Source organism: Pteropus medius, unplaced genomic scaffold (genome assembly GCF_902729225.1).
Source record: "Pteropus medius unplaced genomic scaffold, Ma_sr-lr_union100, whole genome shotgun sequence".
In the NCBI taxonomy this organism is placed as follows: Eukaryota; Metazoa; Chordata; class Mammalia; order Chiroptera; family Pteropodidae; genus Pteropus; species Pteropus medius.
Genome location: NW_024354500.1, coordinates 11,847,455 through 11,868,996, shown reverse-complemented (window position 1 = coordinate 11,868,996; position 21,542 = coordinate 11,847,455). Strand labels below are relative to the sequence as shown.

The window sequence follows — 21,542 nt, the reverse complement described above, 5'->3', positions numbered from 1 at the left end:
CAGCCTTTTCTCAAGGAGCTTACCTACTTTCCTCTCAGCAATTCCCATTGCTCAAGCTGTGCTGAACTGAAAGTACCTACCTCAGGACAGGAGCCAGAATGCACAAAGGCCCCCAACAGTAGTGTGGAGCAGAAGGACAGGGCACTTAGTCAGGGGGAAAGAAAAGTGTTGTTAAAAGAGATTCTAACTGAGGCAAGGTGATAATAAGATGTAACAATGGTTAAAGGATATTAAAATCTAGGGCTGCATAAGGCATTATAAACTGCAATGATCTTTTTTAGAAATGTTAGAATTTGGTTGCACACACGCATGCACACACACACACAACACACACACAAATACAATCTAAGATTGGAATAAAAGTACCTGAGAAGTGCTTTTCTCTAGGCATCAAAGTGTTTCTGTTTTTAGAAAAAGTGTTTCTATTTTTAGAAAAAAGTTAATCTATGCCTAAATTCATTTCTGTTTTCATTTTTTAAAGTAGATTTTTAACAAAATGGTCAACAAAAGAATTATGGGTTTTAATTTTAATCATATTAATTTATTACTAATTTTGGTCTTCCCAATAGTTCCCTATATAAAAATGATGAATTTCTCAGTAGTAGGTATAACAGCTTTTAAAGAGAACTTGAGCAAAATAAGATAGAAACCATAAATAACCAGAAAGTAAATGAAGCAAAACTGTTTAGTGTGATATTTATCCTAAAGTATATTAATGTTTTTCCATAAAATTTTAGATTTTGTTAGTAAAATTATCTTAACCTAGCATATTATAAATCATTATAAAAGATTCCAATCTTTAAAAATTACGAAAGACTTCAAGATCTCATTAATGGAGTTATAAATGTCTGCTATTAGGCTACTGGTCAAGTTTGGTCTGTATTTTCTGAGCCTCTTCAGGCCAAGAATAACAATCAGGTAGAACCTGGTCATAATCAGTGCTATACATCTGAGAACGAACAAATTCTTCCTTGTTCTGGGGTTCAGGATAAACTGTGGCTGTCTTTTCTCGGTATGCATCTTTCACAATCTAGAAATAAGAAAAGAATATTAGTTATTTTAATGAATAGAGGTGATGGTGAGCACATATTAGAAGTTTTTATTTGTTCCCCCCCCCAAAAATTTACATTTTATATCTTGTCTGTTTTAAAAAAATTAAATTGTATTATAATAAAAGCACGCATACGCAAAGACGACATAAAATGAAAATGCAATTATAAATCATATGCCAAGAGGAAAATATGATATTAGCAACAAAGGAAAGTGTGAAATGCTAGAGATTTATTCAAGTCAAGATTTCTCAGATAAGACAATGGCAAAAGTCTTGAAATGACCTGACTGAAAATGAACCTGAACTAAATATCTTAATATTTCTGCTAAGTTTGCACTCAGACATCTTGTAGTTTTAGCAATCCCTATTCTGACCACAGCCTCTAACAAATCTCTATATTTATCCCAGAGTCTCTTGACCCTGCTCACCTAATCAGCAGGACTCCATGGGCAGTTTCAATGCTCTTTCCCAGTATCACAGAATCTTTTGTTTCTGTGTCTTTGTGTTACACTTGCCATTCTAGTCCCCAGACTAGGGAATCCTCAGTGCTGGCTTTCTTCTTTCATGGCTGTCCCCTATAATCTCATACTTTTCCTAATCTTACTTGGACCTACGTAGTTGCTCTTTATGCTTTTATCCTCCTTTAAAAAACAAAACAAAACAAACGAAAAACCAAACTTCTCCTCATATTTCTAACAAGGCCATTTCAAACCTTCCTCTGTCATCTCCATTTGACTCTCATCACTCTACTGAGAAAATTCAAACTACTCAGAGAAAACTATTTCAATTTCCCTCTTCATCAAGTCAAACTATCTCCTCTTTATCTTCAAATGTCCTCTCTTCCTCTACTTTCTTGTTAAAATTAATCACTCCATCTAACTCTCTGAAGTTGATTCTTAGTCCTAATTTCCCAATTTCTGTCTATAGGCTCAGATTCTTTCATTATTCTAGGAGTAATATCTGAGGTCTTTTGTACTCCCCTGTTGTCTCTTACTTTCTTACTTTCTTCTCTAATCAGATGTTAACTCCTTTTCATTAAAATCTTCAAAGTGAACTTGAAATGATAATATGCCGTTTGGTGTATTAATAATTGAAACTAGTTAAAAACTATTAGCCACAAATTAGGAGAAAGTATGAGCACACTCTTTCATAGATAAATAACCAAGCTGATTATATTTTTTGAAGGATTATTTGGTTTTGAAGCATTTACTCTCAATTAACAAGACATAGATGATATATGAATTCTAAATTCTAAATAGTTGTTTTGATAAACTAATAGCTTCAACTTTCAACTAGGAACAATTTTGCCTCTGAGAGAATACTTGGTGATGTCTGGAAACATTTTTGGTTGTCATAACTGTGAAGAGTTACTAGTATCTAGTGGGAAAAGGCCAGGGATGCCCCTAAACATCCTACAACACCCAAGTGCTGAGGTTGATAAACCCTAGTTTAAATATATAACTACTATTATGACTAAACTATTCCACCTCAAAATGTTGAAGCCTTAATCCCCACTACCTCAGAGTGTGACTGTATTTGGAGATAGGGCCTTTAAGAGGTAATTAAGTTAAAATGAGGTCATTCCGCTGGGCCCGAACCCAGGTCGACTAGTGTCCTTATAAGAACGGTAAATTTGAACACACAAAGAGATGTGGGACGTGAATGCATGAAGAAAAGATCACATGAGGATGCAGAGAGAAGGCAGTCATCTATAAGTCAAGGACAGAAGCCTCTGAAGAAACCAGACCTGCCTACCCCTCAGTCTCAGGTTTCTAGCCTCCAGAACTGTGAGAAAATAAATTTCTGTTTTTAAGTCACCCAGTCTGTGGTATTTTGTCATGGCAGCCCTAGTAAACTAATACAACTATATTGCAAAACAAAAAGTCACTATATCTTTCATCTTAGTTACAGAAAATTTTCCTGCCTTTAGGTTCTCCCTGGCTGATTCCTTCAAAGCTCCTCTGCCACCCCAGTGCCTTCGAGTTCTTTGCCCTCATTGCTTTGCCTTCTTCTCAGTGTTATCAGTTGTGATCCTGAAGATGCCATGTCACGGAGACATGGATAAGGCAGGTTGTTCAAGGTCTAAATGTCACTCTACCACTTCTGTAATATTTTGGTGACTATCCTAAGTGCGATATAGAAAACACTAACTAAAAAAAGGTAAAGTAGAGGAAACCTAGCTGAAAGGAAATCCTAATGAATTACTTAAATTATGAGAGAGGAAAAGAATGATAGAGAAAGTAAAGATTCAGCCCAGTTCTTCTACTCCTAAGGATCAAACATGGTTCCCAAGCTCTGCCGAGGCACTGTGCTTTCTGACGTAACAAGCTGACAAAAGAAGTGGATTTTTAAGCCCTAAAAATGCATGCTTAGCAACAGAAGGAAGAAAATATAATCAGGTTAAACAAGAGTGGTTTTACCTTTGCTGCGATTTTCAGAGAAATCTCTCTAATGGTGCTCAAAGGAGGATAAAGTCGGCCCTCTTCCAAGTGTTTATCTGACACTTCCTGAGCTATAACCTTAAAAAAAAAAACAAGAAAGAAAGAAAAAATATTTATAGTTCACATCATACAATGTGGTGGTTATGAGGATAACTAAGTGAACGGTCACATATTCCGTCATGAATAGAAGCAGATCACTTTAATGTGACCATCTAATTTCGTCTCCCTCTTTTATCAATGGAAAAACTGAGCCCAAAGAGGCTTGGTGATTGATGGAATCACACAATTAGCAAAAAAGATGGGAACAGAATCTGGGTTTCTTCTTAATCCAGTTCCTTTTCTACTGTACCGTGAAATGCTAGCAGCTTTCCTATTTGATACATTAGAGGAAGGGGAGAAAGAGGAATAAGAAAGTTACAGGAGGATGATAGAAATGATGGAAAAGGAGCCTGACAGTAAAGGAGAGGAGGCATCCAAGACTGACCATGCCATTACTCCCAGCTCACAGGAGGTAGAGCAGTAGGCTGAGAAGTAGGATTTTAACTTTATGCAGATTTCAGATTACCTGAATCACCTAACTAGCATTTGCTGCCCCCAAACCACTCCCTATTTCTAAATCAAAGAGTGTATACTTAAATATTTGCTAAGAAGGTAGATCTTATGTTAAGTGTTCTTATCATAACAACAAAATATTAATAATAAAGAGGGAAGGAAAAAAACCTTTAGAAGCAGTGGATTTGTTTATGACATAAACTGTGCTAATGGTTTCACAGGTATATACTTATCTCCAAACTCATCAAGTACATAATTAAGTATGCACAACTTTTTATATGTTAATCATACCTCAATAAAGTGGTTTTAAAAAATGAAACAAATTGACGTCCTGTGCCTCCTAATGTGATGCACTAGGAGACAATTATCAGGCACACAGTGCTCCTAACAAACCACACAATTTGAATTAAATCATGAGGAAACAATCAGATAATTGAGGAACACTAAAAAACAACTGGCCTGTACTCTCTAAAATGTCAATGTCATAAAAGAAACAAAAAGACAAATATTCTTGCAGATTAAAAAATTAGTCTAGAGGCTGTAAAGGTCTTTTTTTAATGGATAATGGAATTTAGACTGTACATTAGATAACTACTATCTAATGTTAAAGTTCCTTAATTGGTAATGATACATGAATCATATAAGAAAATGTCCTGAAATATTTAGGGATTAAGGGGCATATCTGTAAGTTGCTTACAAATGGTTCAACAATAAAATACTGTGTGTATGTACATTACATATTATACACATATATCTAATAGTGCTGAGTTATTTATTGAAACTACTAGGGCACAGAGGTAGACTCAGCAACCTTAAAGTTCCCTTCAGCTTTAAGACTTTAAGTCTTTTAGAGGGGTGGGTCTAAACCAGTATATATAGCTGAGTTTTTATTTAATAGAACTATGAATACAGAGAGGAAGTAGAAAACCTTCCTCATTTGAGATATGCTGAATAATCAAATACTTATTTTTCAGCATCTTTAATATCTTTTAGATTTTTTAAATGAAATTATTTCTGAAATATTGTTTTGTTGCCATCAGCAAATATGAAAGACATAACATTACAGAGAAGTTAAAAAGCAGTTCCTACCCTTGACAGATATATAATTTAGTAAGATAACAAGGTACAGGAAGAAAAAGAATACTGAAAGAGATGGCCTTGTCTAAAAAATGAAATGTGAGTGTTAAGAAATCCAGAGGAACAGTAGAGGGAGCTTGAGGGTGGAATTGAAGGAAAGCTACGAGTCAAACAAACAGGAAAAGGCGTGGGCACTCCAGAAAGAAGCCAGAGTCAGACCAAATGCAGAGATGTGTGAGCTGGACTCAGTGAGCCCAAATGTCCTGATCTGGGGGAGCAGAAGATCCGTATGGAGAAATAAGGATTGGAGCACTGTTAATGCAAATTAAGTAGTTTCGGTTAAGTCCTATGGGTGACTGAGGACTTTTGTACAAGGATTTTTAGGCAGGGGTTGGGACTGGAGAAAGGCAAATTTTTACCTAGTTTCCTCTTTGGTGATGTAAGGCTAATAACAATTCCTAATTCATAGGATTAAATGAAATAAATGAATTTAAAGATTTACCACACTATTTAGTAAATGTAAGTATAAAATAAATCTTAGCTATTTCATTTAAAAAGAACAGACAGGCAGCCAGCATGGCAGAGTGGAAGTAAAATAGCTTTGGGGGTCAGATCTAGTTCTATAAAATAACAGCTTATTAGCTATTTGATGTGGAGGCAAGTTATGTAACCTATCAACTTCAAATTTTTTCAATGGTTTATATAAAATAATATGTATATTATTCCTATCACCCCTAGCACATTGCTGGTATTCAACATCATTGGTTTTTTTTTCTCCTCTAGAATGTTACACAACATCATTTTAAAGAGACTGGGGAAAGTCAGAAGATGCCTGAGTACTGGCTCATTATTTCGAAACTCTTTGCTGCTTTTGATATGCTATTGGTGACTCTAACTATATTGTTGGCTACCTTCAAATAATCTCTCTTAGTTTCATTTTGACAATGTTATGGTAACTGGATTTTCAGATGCCCAGTGACTTAAAGAATCAAAGTTTCCTCCATATGCTGTTGTCCGTGGTGATCATCTCCGGTATCTTCTGGGAGATATCAGAAAGGGGTGGGGCAAGGTTGATGAGAGGACACAAAGCAGGCAATTTAGGAGGAGTGGTGAAGATAGGAAGCCAAGGTTTGTCTCCCAGATGTGGGAAAAAGGGGAGGAGTCAGCTCCCAGGCCGCTGTACAAACCATGCTCCCACCAGGAGAGCTGACCCAGGAGAGCACTGAGTGTTCGTTCTCATCAGAGATCCAGAAGACGGTCCAGACTACCAGGAAAGCCAAAACTCTGTGTGATATAAAAGTGTCCAGGAAAAGTCTTTGGGAATGGTGCCAATCTATAAGATTTCTGATTCCATAAGATATCTAACTAGTATTTTTATATAATCTTAAGTTATTAAATTTAGAGTTGTCAAACAAAAAAAATCACCTAGATCTCCTCCATGTTACTTTTGTTAACTACAAAATATGCTCTAGACAAGAACTTTCTTCTTTTGGGGGCCTTCTAGCAGTGAGTGTCTCTGGTACTGTATTTATTCTTGCTATGATATATGACTAGTTCTATTTGTTTCAATAAGTATTTAACTTTCTGCTTTGTGCTTTTAGAATTGTGCTAGGTGCACCTGGCATTTCGAAAGAAGTACATGGAAGTCTGTTTTTTGTTTTTTTTTTAAAAGATAAGTTATAATGTAATTACAAAGCAACACTTAACTGTTTAAAACATGAAGCTCTCAAGAGCATAATACAACTAGGAATGAAATTAAATGTCGATGTGTTTGATGAAGACAGCCATGACTAACTAAAGAGAAAGATTAAGATGAGCCCTAGTAGTCACAAAAGGATGCAAGGATGAAGTGGGACTTAATAATGACCTGAAGGATAGGCTTAGATAGGTGGGGAACAATTTTCAGAGTTTTCCAAGCAAGAAAATAGATAGAACACTTACACAGTATATATATGCATGATGAGTTTGGAGGCTTTGAGATGAGGGAGAATGAAAAGAATGTCTGGCTTCTAAGCTTTGATGCTGGCTTTGAAAGGAGGTGTCACTAATAGAAATGCAAATATTGAGGGCAAGGGAAGATGAGAAATATAATTTTACATCTTGTGTTTAAGGAAACAGCAAGGCATTTCTGTGGAAATATCCATCAGGTAACTGGAGATATAGAGATGTACAGAGATTTGACTGCATTAGAATGAAGATAATGGAAACAAGAGAATGGATTGCTCTGAAAACAAAGGAAAAGGAGAAAGAAAAAAGGACAAAAAAATAAATGCTAAAAAAAGCTCATAGTTAACAGAGACATGTAAAGGAGACAAGAAAAACAGTGAGGTGGTATGAAAAACAGGAATATTGTATTGAAGCCTAAAAGAAAACCAGTGGAAAAGCTAAAAGATTTAGCCAGAGAGATTACTAGTTATGATAAGAATAACTCTATTGACATCAACATATTTTATTATTTTTTCTTCAAAGTTTTTTGGTATTACTTTACCTAGACAGTAAATTGAAAGATTTTTTTTTTCATGAATTTTGTCACTAGAGGGTGCTGGAGTTATTTAGAAAACACTAGGCACTATGAATAAAAAATTGTTTTTTTTCTTATGATGGTCTGCTATAAAAGACAATGATTACATTTTCCTTAATGTAACAACTTTGAAAAGCTTATTTAGTCAATAGATACCTACTTATGTCTAACAGCATTTTTTGAGTTAAAGACACCCTGAGACATCAGCTGTCACGCTTTTAATGCAGTGATGAACAAGAAAGAAGCAGAATATTATAGCTTCCAGACATCTGTTCTTACAGAATGATGCCAAGTGCATTGGGATTACACTCCTTTAGATCCCATCACAAAATAAGAATCTTTGTTGATATTTTTAGAGTTCCTCCTCACAATAGAAAGAGTAGTATGTGTGTATGATGAAATATTTGAATAATCAATTGTTATTTGCTTCAGTTCAGATATCTTACAGTGGTTTAATTTTAAGAAAAGAAATTCACTCAAATTTCTTATTTATAAATTGTATCGTCTTCAAACATGATATCGACCAGGGGTACATTCTGATTGTCAAAAGCTCAAATTTTACAAATATGTGTCCAATCATTATATCATCTCTCTGAGGAACAGGGAACATGAAGTGAAGTTCATGTTACCTCTTGTGCCATACGTAATAGAGTCCTTTGTCTCTAACAGTTTTGTGTCTATTGCCAGCATTTGTGAAATTGTGGCAGGTTAACTTCATGAGCTTACAAATAGGCTAAAATTTCAGGTCTTTCACAGTTCTCAACAGCAACTTAGTAGAGCTTCCCTAGTGGGTCTGCTCTGTGATGCTCTGAGAATCTTTCCTGAAGGCCCACACTAGAACCCACCTCTGTCTTTTCAATGACTCTATAAAAACCTAATTCCCAGTTTTAATTTCCTTTCTGCTTAAAATACTAGAGTAGTTTGTGTTTTCTACATTAAACCTGTATGATAAACACTTCTTCAATATACTGAATCAGGCTTTTATTTTGAATCTTCAAAATACTATTATTTAGGAAGGTTCTTAATGAAGAAATATTTACCACTTAATCTATGAATTGGAAACAAAATTTCTGTCTCATTACTGTCACAGAATTTGATTGGAAGTGTAAAGATAAAAAAAAAAAGGAGTTCCAATGCTGGCTACTGAAGAATAATCTTCTTACTTGTGACTCAGTATGAACCTGCTACCCACCCCTTATTCTCCACTGAGAAATATTTTCTCTTCTTCGGCTATACCTTCTAGGGAGTGAGCTGAGATGCTAGATAAAGAAAACGTTAGACAACCTACACTGAGCTAATTTGGTATTTTATAACCTTGGCAAACTTAGAGTATATTACAATACCTCAGCAGTAGTGAGAAAAATTTTATCTGTGATATGTCTCAATCCACATGCCACAACACCAAGAGCAACTCCAGGAAACACGTAGGAATTGTTGCCTTGGCCAGGGTATAAGGTCCGTCCATTTGGAAGAGTGACTGGATCAAAAGGACTGCCACTGGCAAAAATTGCACGTCCCTGTAACACAGACACACAATTTTAAAACAAAGTAGGATATCTTAAAATGAATGTATTGTAGCAGAACTAACCCATACGAGTATTGAAAAAGAAGTCTAATTTTTCATTAACTCTCTAATAAGTCTCAGCAAGCTTTTATCATGTTGGTAATATGTTCTGGAGGGGTGGTTATCATTCTTCTCTATCTTACTCTCTACTCCTAAGAGAAGTGTGCAAAACACAAGACACCCCAAGACCACTACTCTATTCTCTGCAGTGGTCCAACCTAAAGGCCTATCAACTGTTTCTATACAGGCTTCCAATTATAGCCTTCTGAAAATAAAAATAACAGGTTAATATTAGAGTATTAGAAAGAATGGCATTTTAGGTTAGAGTTTAGGAATCAACACATTTCAATGCAGTCACTGGAACAAATTTTATATATTTCTATATTTTTATATATTTCTATATTGCAATATTTTTATATATTTCTATATTGCAAAGAATTATATGGAAAATCATATAAGAAACAAACTCAGCAAAGTGGGATTAGAAAATAAGATGATTAAATTATCAATAATTATCAAAAACTATCTTCATTTTTTCCTTGTCTTAATATTTTGTCATTATGTTTTTGAGGAACCTCATGGATCACATGATTTAAGGTGGCATTAACGTAGGGCCTGTTAGGTGCTGCCTTCCATACTGCTGATCGAAAGAGAAGCATGTGTCTGATCAGGGAGGGTGAGGGTAGAGATAATTAAGAGCACCAAGGGCTTCTAAAATAGGAATAGAAAACCTTCAACAAATAAAGCATAGCAATCTAAGAAATGCGTTTGAAAAATCTACAGCACCAAATCTCCAAAGCATAGTTTCAATGATGATAGACTGGGTTATAACTTTCACCCTCTTACATCCAGACTCTAAATCCATTAAGATATTAACAATATTAACTTATTCATTTTTAACAAATGTCACAAAATACATCTGTATAAAGGTAAAACTGTATAATATGCTTCAACCTTATTCAAAATATAAAAAAATTGAAAACAGGAGAAAAAATTTAAATTTTCATCTAGGTGTCTATAAGACACTGTTATGGTTTGCATAAAATTAGATTTTATTTTTGGACAAGTCTGAGACCTTCAGCTCTGTTTAGCAGATAAAGTGTTTTATTACAATCAACTTTCTAATGTAACTAAATTATTTTTTAATATATATTCAATATATGTATATTTTTTATTTGATATATATATACACCTTTAAAAATTTATCTTTGAGAAAGAGACCTGCACATTATATCTACGCTTATTAATCTTCCTCCCCTCCTTCATTCCTACTCCTCCTAATCTATTGTTCTATATTCATCATATTTTATGGAGAAATGGTATTAAATACTCTTATATACATGAATTGTTAACCTGGAGAAGGAAATCTCTCCATATCATTTTTGATAAATTATAGTTTGTCATGGTTCAATAATTTTTTTTTTTTGTATTTCGTATTTTTAACCTTTCCTAATGACTTTTCTCCTGTGCCTATAGCAATGAATATTCAAATCCAATAACAGGTAGATCTTTTCTTGTTTTGTAATCCTTTGACTGAATCGGTGTTTAAATTTTCAGCCTCAAAATGACTTTCATTTTATGTATAAGAACATAAAACATTAGGCAAGATCAAGAAAGAGTTTAGGCCATTTGTACCAGGTGCATTCAAACTTAAAAACACAATATAAATTTAGCTAATTTTGTTTATGTCTATTAACTCTTGAGGCCTACTGAGATATACAAAAACAAAACAATTATATCAACAATCCTTTATTATGGGCCTATTATATACAATGTACCATGCTAAAATTTTATTATTGTTCAGAGGTTTTTTTTTTTCCCCTCCTTAAGGATCTAAGGACTACTGATGGGGCAAATTCCCCAATCCACAGATGAGATAAAAATTTAAATTATTCAGGACATTGAGGCTATCAGAGTAGCTCCTTGCCAAAATTTCATTAATTCTAGTAATAAGCATTTAAGTATATAATATTGATGAAATGGAGCCATCGAGCTCTGATTTGTGCACAGTAACATAATTTTCCATCATGTTTACCTTTTTTAGTTCATTTGGAATTTATTTCTAAAATAAATTCTGTAAGATCTGTATGACTCAACCACTATTTTGTTGTCATGACATTTTCAAGTCTTTGAAGGGAAAAAAGGCTCTTGTCAGTCAAATATATATTAATGCAAACATAGAATAAATAAGTCACTTTTTTGAATATAGTAAAGTATTGAAGTTTTGATGGCTCCTATCCCAGCCTGGCTGGATGTCAAAACAGCTGCCCAAATGCTCCACCCATGGCATCAAAATCCAAACCCAGGATTTAGCAAAGCAAAAATAAAATTGTGGGTTTTATACTGTGTGCTTCAACGTTTGAGAATAGCTAGTTAAAAATTATTTTAATAAGCATCTAGAATCAAGCCTTTTCCTTTTTAACTTTCGTTTAAATCTTAAATACTTCCAAATCACTTGAGAAAAATTATCAATAAAACATTATAAAGTTTATTTTGCTTTATGAAAAAAGAATATTTTTAAAACATGCTAGAAAAGGAAATAGTTCTTAACCTTTCTGACCTATTCACTTTTCTTTTAATCTTGATTGTATAATTTTTAAAAGTTAAGTAATAAAAAAGCACCTTGGAAATTTGGGGCTTAAAAAGAATCAAAATTTGATCATTAAAATATCAGTTATATTTTTTCTTTACCTTGGTTAGTTTATAGCACTGCTCTGCAGTACATTCTGCTTTGCTGGTTGGATTACTCAAAGCAAAAATAATAGGCCGTTCATTGAGGGCAGCCATTTCTTTGAGAACTTGTTCTGAGAATGCACCACCGATTGCAGCAACTCCTAATGCAGAAATGAGAAACCAGTGAATAGGACTATCAAGAAGCCCATGCCCAAAAAACATTGAGATGTCAGGTCATTTTCTAATAGACCCTAAAGAAAATATAGAATATTTGTATTAAAGTGACAAAAAAGACAAGTTTGTTAATGCCAACAAATCTATAAGTATTTACTTAAAAATCACAGATATAACATTTGACTCAAAATACACTGACCTGGTGACCAATCACTAGAAATTTTAATTACAGGCATTTATAACGGGAAATTAAAATGTGTCCAATATATATTATTTCTCTACAAAAGAATCAGTATATTTCAGTCTCTATAGCTATAAGGTAATTATGTTTTATAAACCAGTGTTAACATTTAAGACAATCATCCAATTCAATTTAAAATTGAACTATGATGTATTGAAAGAATTTTAACAGAAGAATAAAACAATTTGTATAATGAAAATGAAAAAAATGAAAGATTCCTGATAGAACATATTTTGTTAAAAAAAAAAAACAATAAAGGCTTACTACAGTTCCTGTCATAGAGTATTTGTTTTCATTATGGTTATCATCATCATTCTCAATACTGTCATTTGTTTCACAAGAACTTCTAGGAATGGAGTAAGATAGAAAGTAAGGGCTGACATTATATACACACAAACAAGAGATAAAGTTTCATGACTTTGTTTTTTTTCAACCACATTAAACTTGACCAGAATAAACATTTTATGGTGCACATGCTATGTGTAAGCTGCTGTATTAACTGCTATGAGCAATATAAAGATACGTGCAGTGTGGCCCCTGTCTTCAAGGAGGGTCTAGTTCATTGTATCTCAACCTTGGAACTATTAACATTTGGGGTGGAATAATTCCTTGTTGGGGGAGGGGCTTTCTTGTGCACTGTAGGATGTTGAGCAGCATCCTTAGTCTCTACTCACTAGATCGCAGTAGCCCTGACCTCCTGCTCTATTCTCAATTGTGACAACAAAAATGTCTCTAGACATTGCCAAATGTTTCCCGGGGCAGGGAGCAGGGGAGCAAAATCACTTCCATTTGAGAACCACTGTCTATCTGGAGTAATCAAGCCTGGAAAAATGCTGAATATGCCAGGTATTAACAGGTTGACAGAGTTGGCAGAAGGGACCATACACTTCAGTTTTGATCAGTAAGATAAAGAAGATAGCATGAATTTACAATTCTAGGTGTCTTGGGGTACTGTTGCTTCAGTAAATGTATAATTTTGTCAGTTCCAAAGATTAGAATTTCAAAAAGCTAAATTAAGCCTCAAAAATCAGTAGTAAAATACTAATCAGGCCAATGTGGGGTTGGGATGGGAAGAAGTTTACCTATGAGAGCAGTTGGTTTTATTTCTCGAACAATGTCTTCTAGGTTCTTCATTTCTTTATGTTCATGGGCAAATTCCCCTTTCTCTTTTGTTAAGGCACTACGTCCCTAGGTAAAGCAAATATAAAAAAATGATAAATCTGCCAAAAATATGCACATCAATAAATTTTGAAATATTACCCATATTACCAGAATTTATGCTTAACATTTTTATGTATTACAGCTGTTCTTAAAGTCTCTTCTCCAGTTATGAGAGTATTATTTCATGCATTCTTTTAACAAATATTTATGTTTCAGAAAATGTTCTAGGCATTGGAGGTACAATAATGAACAAAATAAATTTTTTCCCTTATTTTTTATTTAATATTAAAATCTTAATTCTACAGATATTTGTAAAATACTGGCATTAACAAATGGTAATACAAAATGTTATTTAAATAAAGATATTGTTTACTAAACATTATTTGTGTTCATACAGCATAATACAGCAATGTCTTAGAATGTAGAGTTGGTTTCAGCTGCAGCACTGCCAATTTGTGATCCATTAAGAGGGGAAATTGATGCCATATTTATATCATAGTTTGATATAAATTTTCTGAATAACTTTTAGCTTTTCATTTTTATTTTTAATATTTTGATTACTAATGTCCCATGTGTTATCTAGTAAACATCTAATTATAACATTTTAGTTGCAAATTTTTAAGATTTTGATTATATAATAAATCCCTGCCTAACTTTATATGGTATATGGTACTTTATGATTTATAAGTTGTTTTCACATATTTTACTTGATCCCCTCAACAATTTTGAAAAGTAGGGCAAGTATAATTAGAATTATTTTGCATGAGAAAACAGAGTTCTGAGATGTTAAGTGACTTGCCCAAGGCAGATATTAGAACTCAGTCTTTCCAATAATACACACAGTACAGCCCTGGAGAAAAAGCTTTACAAATAGTATATGACAGATTTTTTGCAAATTGTTAATCTTAAAGATAGTATAGTTTTTTTGCTAAAATTGTTATTATTTTATTTCTTTTGAAAAGTAACACGTGAATTATTGATAACTTGAAACATATGAACCTCTCTGTACTTGTTTCATCTATAAATAAGAATAATAAAAATTTCTACCTCATAAGGTTGTTTGTGAATCGAATTAAATAATACATCTAAAGCATCCAGGACTATGTCTGAGTTCAACAAGAGCTCAATGTTAGTTGTAATTAAAATTATTGTGAAGAAGAAATAAATCATAATTCATATATTTAGGCTAGTAGACTCTTCATTTCAGATATCTTAAAACAGCACAGACATAATCAGGAGGAGACTTTGCCTTAATAAATCCTTATCTTCCAGGAAAACCAGTGACCAAACTATTAAAACCAAGTAAAAGTGTCTATACAATTTTTTAAAAATTCATAGTAATGTAAATTCTAGCATTTTTCTATATTTAAAGCTTTTTAAAATTTTCAACCAAATTCCTGCTTACTGCAATTTAAAACAATTACTTTTTGTTTAAATTCGTACCAATACCCCTGAATAATCATTTGCATCTGAAAACAGATAATGAATCACACTGTCTCCTTTTCCAAGTGAGGAACCCCAATGCCTTTAATCTGTTCTAACTGGACCCACCTTTCTTCCCAATAATCAATGAGGTGGCTTGACTCTGAACTCTCAGATGCTCTTGTCATCCTTTAAATACCACAGAACTAAAGACAATACTCCATCAAAGGAATAACCAATGTTGAATATGGTCAAGGAATTACCATACTTCCTAGAGCATGCTTTTAATGTTAGATTAATGCATTCTAGTTTCATGTTTTCTTCAATAACAGTAAAATATTATAATTAATCTTTACCAGTGGCTTACTTTGAAATAGAAAACAGGAACCCCACTGAAAGAATTGTAAAAGAATAGAACATTTATAAGATTTTTAAGAATATTAACAGAATAGGAATAAAAAATACTAAAATTAATTTTAAGAGGAAACATGCCACCAATTTGTTTATTTAAAAAAATGCTTAGGCTCACCAAACAATAAGATTCCACACAATCTACAGTAAAACAGCATGGCCCACAGCATAAAGTAGAATTACAAGGTGACAGTAAAGGCTTCCTGAAAGCATCTGGACGTTCCTTGTCTGAAAGACAACTGCTTCTTGACTATTCGAATACTGAAAAACCACATGACGATGAAAATAGTGTACCCAAACTGCTTCTGGTATACAGTTCAAAATAAATTTGCATATGATCTCCATAAAAATGGAAATTCTTCATTACCAAGCCAAGAAGTAGCCTCCCCATGAGCAAATATAACAAGCAGAGAAGTCTTAGAAATGATTTTATTAGCAACCAAAATAACCAAATTCCAAGAGGTACAATATGAATTGTACTATTGCTACGAGCAACATGTAAATAAGAGGATCTAGTCTGTTTATATTGAATGTGAACCTACAAATCCATAACATGAAATAAGTTTAAAAGATGTTGAATAATCTGAAAGTGAGAGAGACATATTCTCCATTTTCTTAATTCAATGATTGAAAATATTTTCCTGTGTGCGGTGTTCCAAATTATTCAGAACAGCAGATTTAAAAAATTCTAAACATAGCAGTTTACCTTTGAACAACATGGGTCTGAACTGCGTTGGTCCACTTACATGAGAATTTCTTTCAATAAATACCCATTCTGTTTGCAGCCCACAGCTAGGAATCCATGGATATAGAGGACCAACTGTATGTATTGTTCTATGGCCTTTTTATATAGGGACTTGAGCATCCATTTATTTTGGTATCCCTGGGGTTCCTGAAACTAACAACCCATGGATATCAAGGGACAACTAATTTTGGGAGGAGTCAAAAGTTACACTCAGATTTTCAATTGTGTAGGGGTTGGTGCCTCTAATCCTAGGGTCAGCTGTATTTTACAGTGTTGTCCTCGTAACTGTTGATTGTCGTTAATATATCATTAGTTTGTGATTTTTGTTGGCTAGGGAGATGAATAAAACAATAGCAGCAGAATGCATTCTAATAGTTAACAGCAGGTAAATATTACTTCTGAGAACTTTTAATGACATTCAGAAAAGTAAAGCTCCCCAGTTAGATCCAGACAACATCTACAAATGTTAGAGACAGAACATGGGACTAAGGCTCAGGATAGCGCATTCATTCTCATGATCTTGGGCAATTACTTTGATATGTCTAAGAATTTTGGTTTCCCCATCTAAAAAAGTGGTTTAGATTGATGATGATGACAGTGCTGATGAAAATGAGCCAGATCTGTGATTTCCAAAGCTAGTGAGCACCAGACTCAACCTAAAGAAAAATAAATTCCTGAGCGCTGCTTCTAGATATTCTAATTCAATTCCGAGATAAGGCCCTGAAATCTTTGTGTATTTTTTTTTAAGCTTCCCAGGTAATTAGGATAATCAATCAGTTTTGAGAATCACTGTACTAAAGGACTTCCCAGACACATTTTACAACTGTATGTGACATGTTTTCAAAAAGTATAATAAAATCATGACTTCTAAAGAAGGAAAGCTACAGAATAATGTAAATTAGCAATCACAGATTTCGAGTACTGCTTTTTGGCTGACAACCTGAAATATAATGAAAAATATTTAATGTGGATTAAACTCTCTAAATTTCCTGGAATGAGAAGAAAATCATAAAGAAGATAGATAAACATTGTCTGAAAGGATAAAATGTATGCGTTTAAGTGAACATCTTTTTTTATCAGTTATCATAACAGCACTAGCAGCTCCTACCCACTGAAGCCAGAACTTGGCCAGAAAACATCCATCGAGTAAGAAATATAAATTACCTACAGCTTCACTCCCAAAGGTTTGACTCTTGGTGGTGATTTAGGAACGCTGGAAGAATACTGAAAGAAGGCCAGGAATCATGAAATGGTAGTACTAGCATTACTGAAGGGCTTTATTTGCCCAAAACAGAAGAATCAAAAGACAAAATAAGTCTCCTAAGTATTTTCTATACCATTTTCAAAGTTGATACGATATCCGGTTTACATTAAAAACTATTGGAATGTGACCTTTTCTCAATCTGGTAATATTAAGGTAACTGTTTTTACATCTTTGGACTTCTATTTTATATACCAATGGCTCATTTTTCTCCTTTTTTTCAAAAGCTAATTTGGAATACACATTCTTTATGCTAATCAATTCAGTTGGATATGGATATAAATTTGGTTTCTCTTCATGCTCCCTTTCCAGGATCCCTTGCTGAAATGCTTTCTGCTATCTTTTGGCAAAGTGTTTATAGGCACTTCTTATCTCAGAAATCCCAAATTCTATAATGTTTCTTTTTTATACATGTCTCTAATTACACCAAGTATATTTTGGATAGCTGGGAATTTCTTTTCAATGTTATGTCTTTAATCTCTGCATCACTTTATTTTGTTTTGATTCTTAGTACAGGATATAAGATACAATCATAATGAATTACTACCTTTTTAAAAGCACATATGTTCTAGTGGGCATGAGAGGATAGGCAGCAAAGAGTATCAAGATTTTGAGTTAGCATTCCAGGAGAAGTATAAAAAATTAATTATAGATTGCTAGATTACCACTAATAAATCTGTATCTTTCTACACACACAGAGACTAGAACTCTTTCATAAGTGCCTACCTTGAATCCATGGCTGCCTGGACAACTCGCCCCATTTTACTGACTTGTTTTTCTTTTTTGGTATGTCATTAGTTTACCAGAGTTGAATCTGGCCCTTCTTCGGATCTGTAGACAGGGCCTATCTAGAGCACTGTCAGAAATATTTCACTACAATACTTGAGATGCGGGTAGGTGTGCTTGTTAAAGAGTTCAGAGTTGTGTTTTGCCTCAGTATAGATTAAAAGATAAATGATATGACAAAAGTATTTACCATGTTAGAGCATAACAAGGGGTACAGGATGTCATAGTTTAAGATAATAGGTGGTTAACCCCATCAATATTTAATTTCATGTTGTTAAGAATTAATATACATAATTTTCTAACTGTCTAAAAAACTCATGTTCATAATCTTTTGTCTCTGCTCTTTTTAATACATACATATACATTGATCATACTCTATATGAAATGAAAAAGAGAGGAAAAAAATCAAGCCAGATACTTTTCACCAAGTTTCAAAGTCTCTTAGCAGTTAAAAATCTTTTTTTAGACCACAGTGGACGAAATGTATTAACTATCAATCAAGATGGTGATAGCATCACTGGCTGAAACTCTGATAATATCCCAGAGAAAAGGAAAACTTTTTTTATAATGGAGTTTTAAGATCAAGACCTAAAGAATAAGCTCTCGGGAAGGAAATAAAAATGCTGTCAAAACTACTTTTACAACATATAAAATTCTTTTATTCACTAACTCTTTCTATAGAAACATTTAACTATAAAGCAAAACAAAATTTAAATAAAATAATTCAAAACAATTATTTAAAACAGAACAAAATAAAACTAAAATCAAAACAAAATTCTATAGTCTTACTCTGGGTTAAATGAAGTCAATCCTTTATGATATCCGTTAAACACTCTACTTTTTATTTTGAATTTTCTGTCTTAGCATTGATTTGGTTTATCAGTGAAAGCAAGAATGTATTTACTTAAAGAAAACATTAAGTCTGAATTGGTTTGTTTTGTGGCTTCACATTCCAAATCATCATCGTGAAATGCAAATACTAGTCATGCTGGCAATGTTCCTTTTTCATCCCTTCTTTACTGTCTTTACTCTCCCTCTAATTTTCATTTTGGGAGGATTTCTTTTAAATGAAATATCAGTTTGTTCATATTAAAATGTATTAATATTAGTTGGCTACACAGATGTCAATTTTCTTGCTATAAAATACTAAACTAAAGCTCTTTCTCTTCAACTAGGCAGCCAAGCAGTCTCCCCAGCAAATGCAGAGATGCAGATCTTCGTGAAGACACTGATGGGCAAGACCATTACACACAAGGTCGAGCCCAGTAACACCACTGATAACGTCAAAGCTAAAATCCGAGACAAGGAAGGCATCCCACATGACCGGCAGTGTCTGATTTTTGCGGGCAAACAGCTGGAGGACAATCGCACTCTCTCAGACTACAACATTCAGAAAGAGTCCACTCTGCACTTGGTGCTTCGTCTGGGGGTGGATTCATCTAGCCCTCCCTCCACTAGCTCGCCCAGAAGTACAACTGCGACAAGACGAGCTGCCGCAAGAGTTACTCCCGCCTGCATCTTTGTGCTGCCAGCTGCTGCAAGTGCAGCCACACCAACAACCTACACCCCAAGAAGAAGGTCAAATAAGGCCCCTCCATCACCTCCTCAGTCCACAAGGCAGCCACCTGCCCAAACCCCTTGGCCTGGGGGCCTCAATAAAGTTTCCCTTTCTTTGGAAAAAAACAAAAAACAAAACCCTAAGATATTTAAGTATTATCAGGGAACAAATAATTTTAATCAACCTTATTGATATTAATGAATTATTTAAAATATTGTATTTATAGCATAAACTCATTCTGTTAAACATATGGATATGAGGTAAATTATGTAAAATGCTATAGATGTATGTTGAAAATGAAAACAAAAAACATGTTAGCCTAAAACAAACGGTCTGATGATGATATAATTCCATAAATGAGCTACCCTTATAATTTACTTTTTAGTTTTTGGTTTTATGTCTTAAAGAGTGAAGGAGTTTGACTAATAAAAATTTTTATTTGAAACTTGATATTTTTTACATATTATAAACAATTACATTGCTAGTTAATAAAATCAACAAAATGATTATTATTGGTTCTCAGGAGAGGTTGTAAAAAGTCCTAAAGATAAAGGAGAACAAATAAAAATATCATGTAAATTTGAAAGCAAGATTATATTAATTTACTGGTTATTCTGATTAGTTCCACAACAAAAATCAACATAATAATTTTGACTTTTTAAAAATGAAAGAAAAAGTGGCTAATTGAAGCTTCCAATGTTTCTTTTATATTAAATAGCTCACAAGCTATTAAATATATAACAACCTTTAGAATGTAATTTTATTTACCTTGGCAAGCAGAATATATGCAGTTCTTTTTTTTGGCAAGTAAAGGACATGAAGTAAGAGTGACTGATTAGGTCTAGGCAACAACTTCATTGTTATTCCAACTATTATAATCCACGGAATTTGGATTCTCAGTTCAGTAAGTCTATGTTAAAATTTTTTGAGATGCTAAAATCCATATATTTTTATAAAGATTTCACATAAAAAAGTCACTAGAAATCACACACAAAAAAAACATGATCATAGATTTTCACTTTTTTTGGATTCTTGAATGTATTACATCCCTAAGCACAGCATGATCTGTATAGCTTTTTCCATGGCTCCAACTATTTACATGCTGATGATCCCCAAATCTCTATCTCCAGAAGCCCAGACTCTTATGTTGAGCCTCAATCGTATATCTCCAACTGCCATGGGGTCATCTCCATTTGAGTTTTCCACAGGAACTTTAAACTTGCTATGTCCAAAATCGATATCATCATCTTTCCCTTAAACTGGACTATTTATTATTCCTTTCCTACATTAATGGGTGCATCAGCTATCTAGTCACCCAATAAGTACTGCTAGATATCTTCTTCTACTTGATCCTACTCTTCCTTCTATATTTAATTGGTTACTAAGTATGATAATAATCCTATTTCATAGGTATCTACTGAATCAAACTTTTCACTCACCCCCATAGTCACTGCTTTATTTCAGGACCCAATTAAGTTTTATCTCTATTTTTTCAAGAGCTTTGTAATGAGCGCTCTTTTCTCATTTTCACCTCACTTCAATCCATCCTCCATGATGCCATCAGCATGACAAGAGGCAAACCTCTTCTATTTCTTCAGCTGCTCATTTTCAGAATTTAGAAGCACCTTCATCACCTGTCATCTGCTTCCTTTCAAACTTAATCCCTAAATGTCTTTTATACCAAAATATTTTCTTTTGTGAATGCTATTCTTCTGCATAGAAGGCCATTCATTAATTAATTCACTTATTAAACTATTTATTATCAATTAGGTACTAGACACTACACAGGGCTTTGAAGATATAAAGAGTTGAAAGACATGATCTTTAAATTCAATCAAGATTTCATAGTGAACTTGCCACTCTACTTCCCTTGTTTTGGATATAAGAAATTTAAGATGTTTACA

At 33.6% G+C, this 21,542-nt stretch overlaps 1 protein-coding gene and 1 pseudogene across 1 annotated transcript in view; one reads left to right on the top strand and one right to left on the bottom strand.

Moving 5' to 3' along the window:
- Window positions 1-512: 512 nt before the first annotated feature.
- The window catches only part of ME1 (malic enzyme 1), a 144,590-nt gene continuing 123,560 nt past the window's right edge, over window positions 513-21,542 (bottom strand). The window contains exons 10-14 of the mRNA XM_039852868.1: window positions 13,377-13,482; window positions 11,898-12,040; window positions 8,986-9,159; window positions 3,472-3,570; window positions 513-1,030 (exon numbers count right to left, since the gene is read on the bottom strand). Coding sequence (XP_039708802.1) covers window positions 860-1,030; window positions 3,472-3,570; window positions 8,986-9,159; window positions 11,898-12,040; window positions 13,377-13,482 — 693 coding nt within the window. The 3' untranslated portion in view covers window positions 513-859. The remainder of the gene's footprint in view (window positions 1,031-3,471; window positions 3,571-8,985; window positions 9,160-11,897; window positions 12,041-13,376; window positions 13,483-21,542) is intronic.
- On the top strand, window positions 19,269-19,776 carry LOC120594781 (ubiquitin-like; annotated as a pseudogene).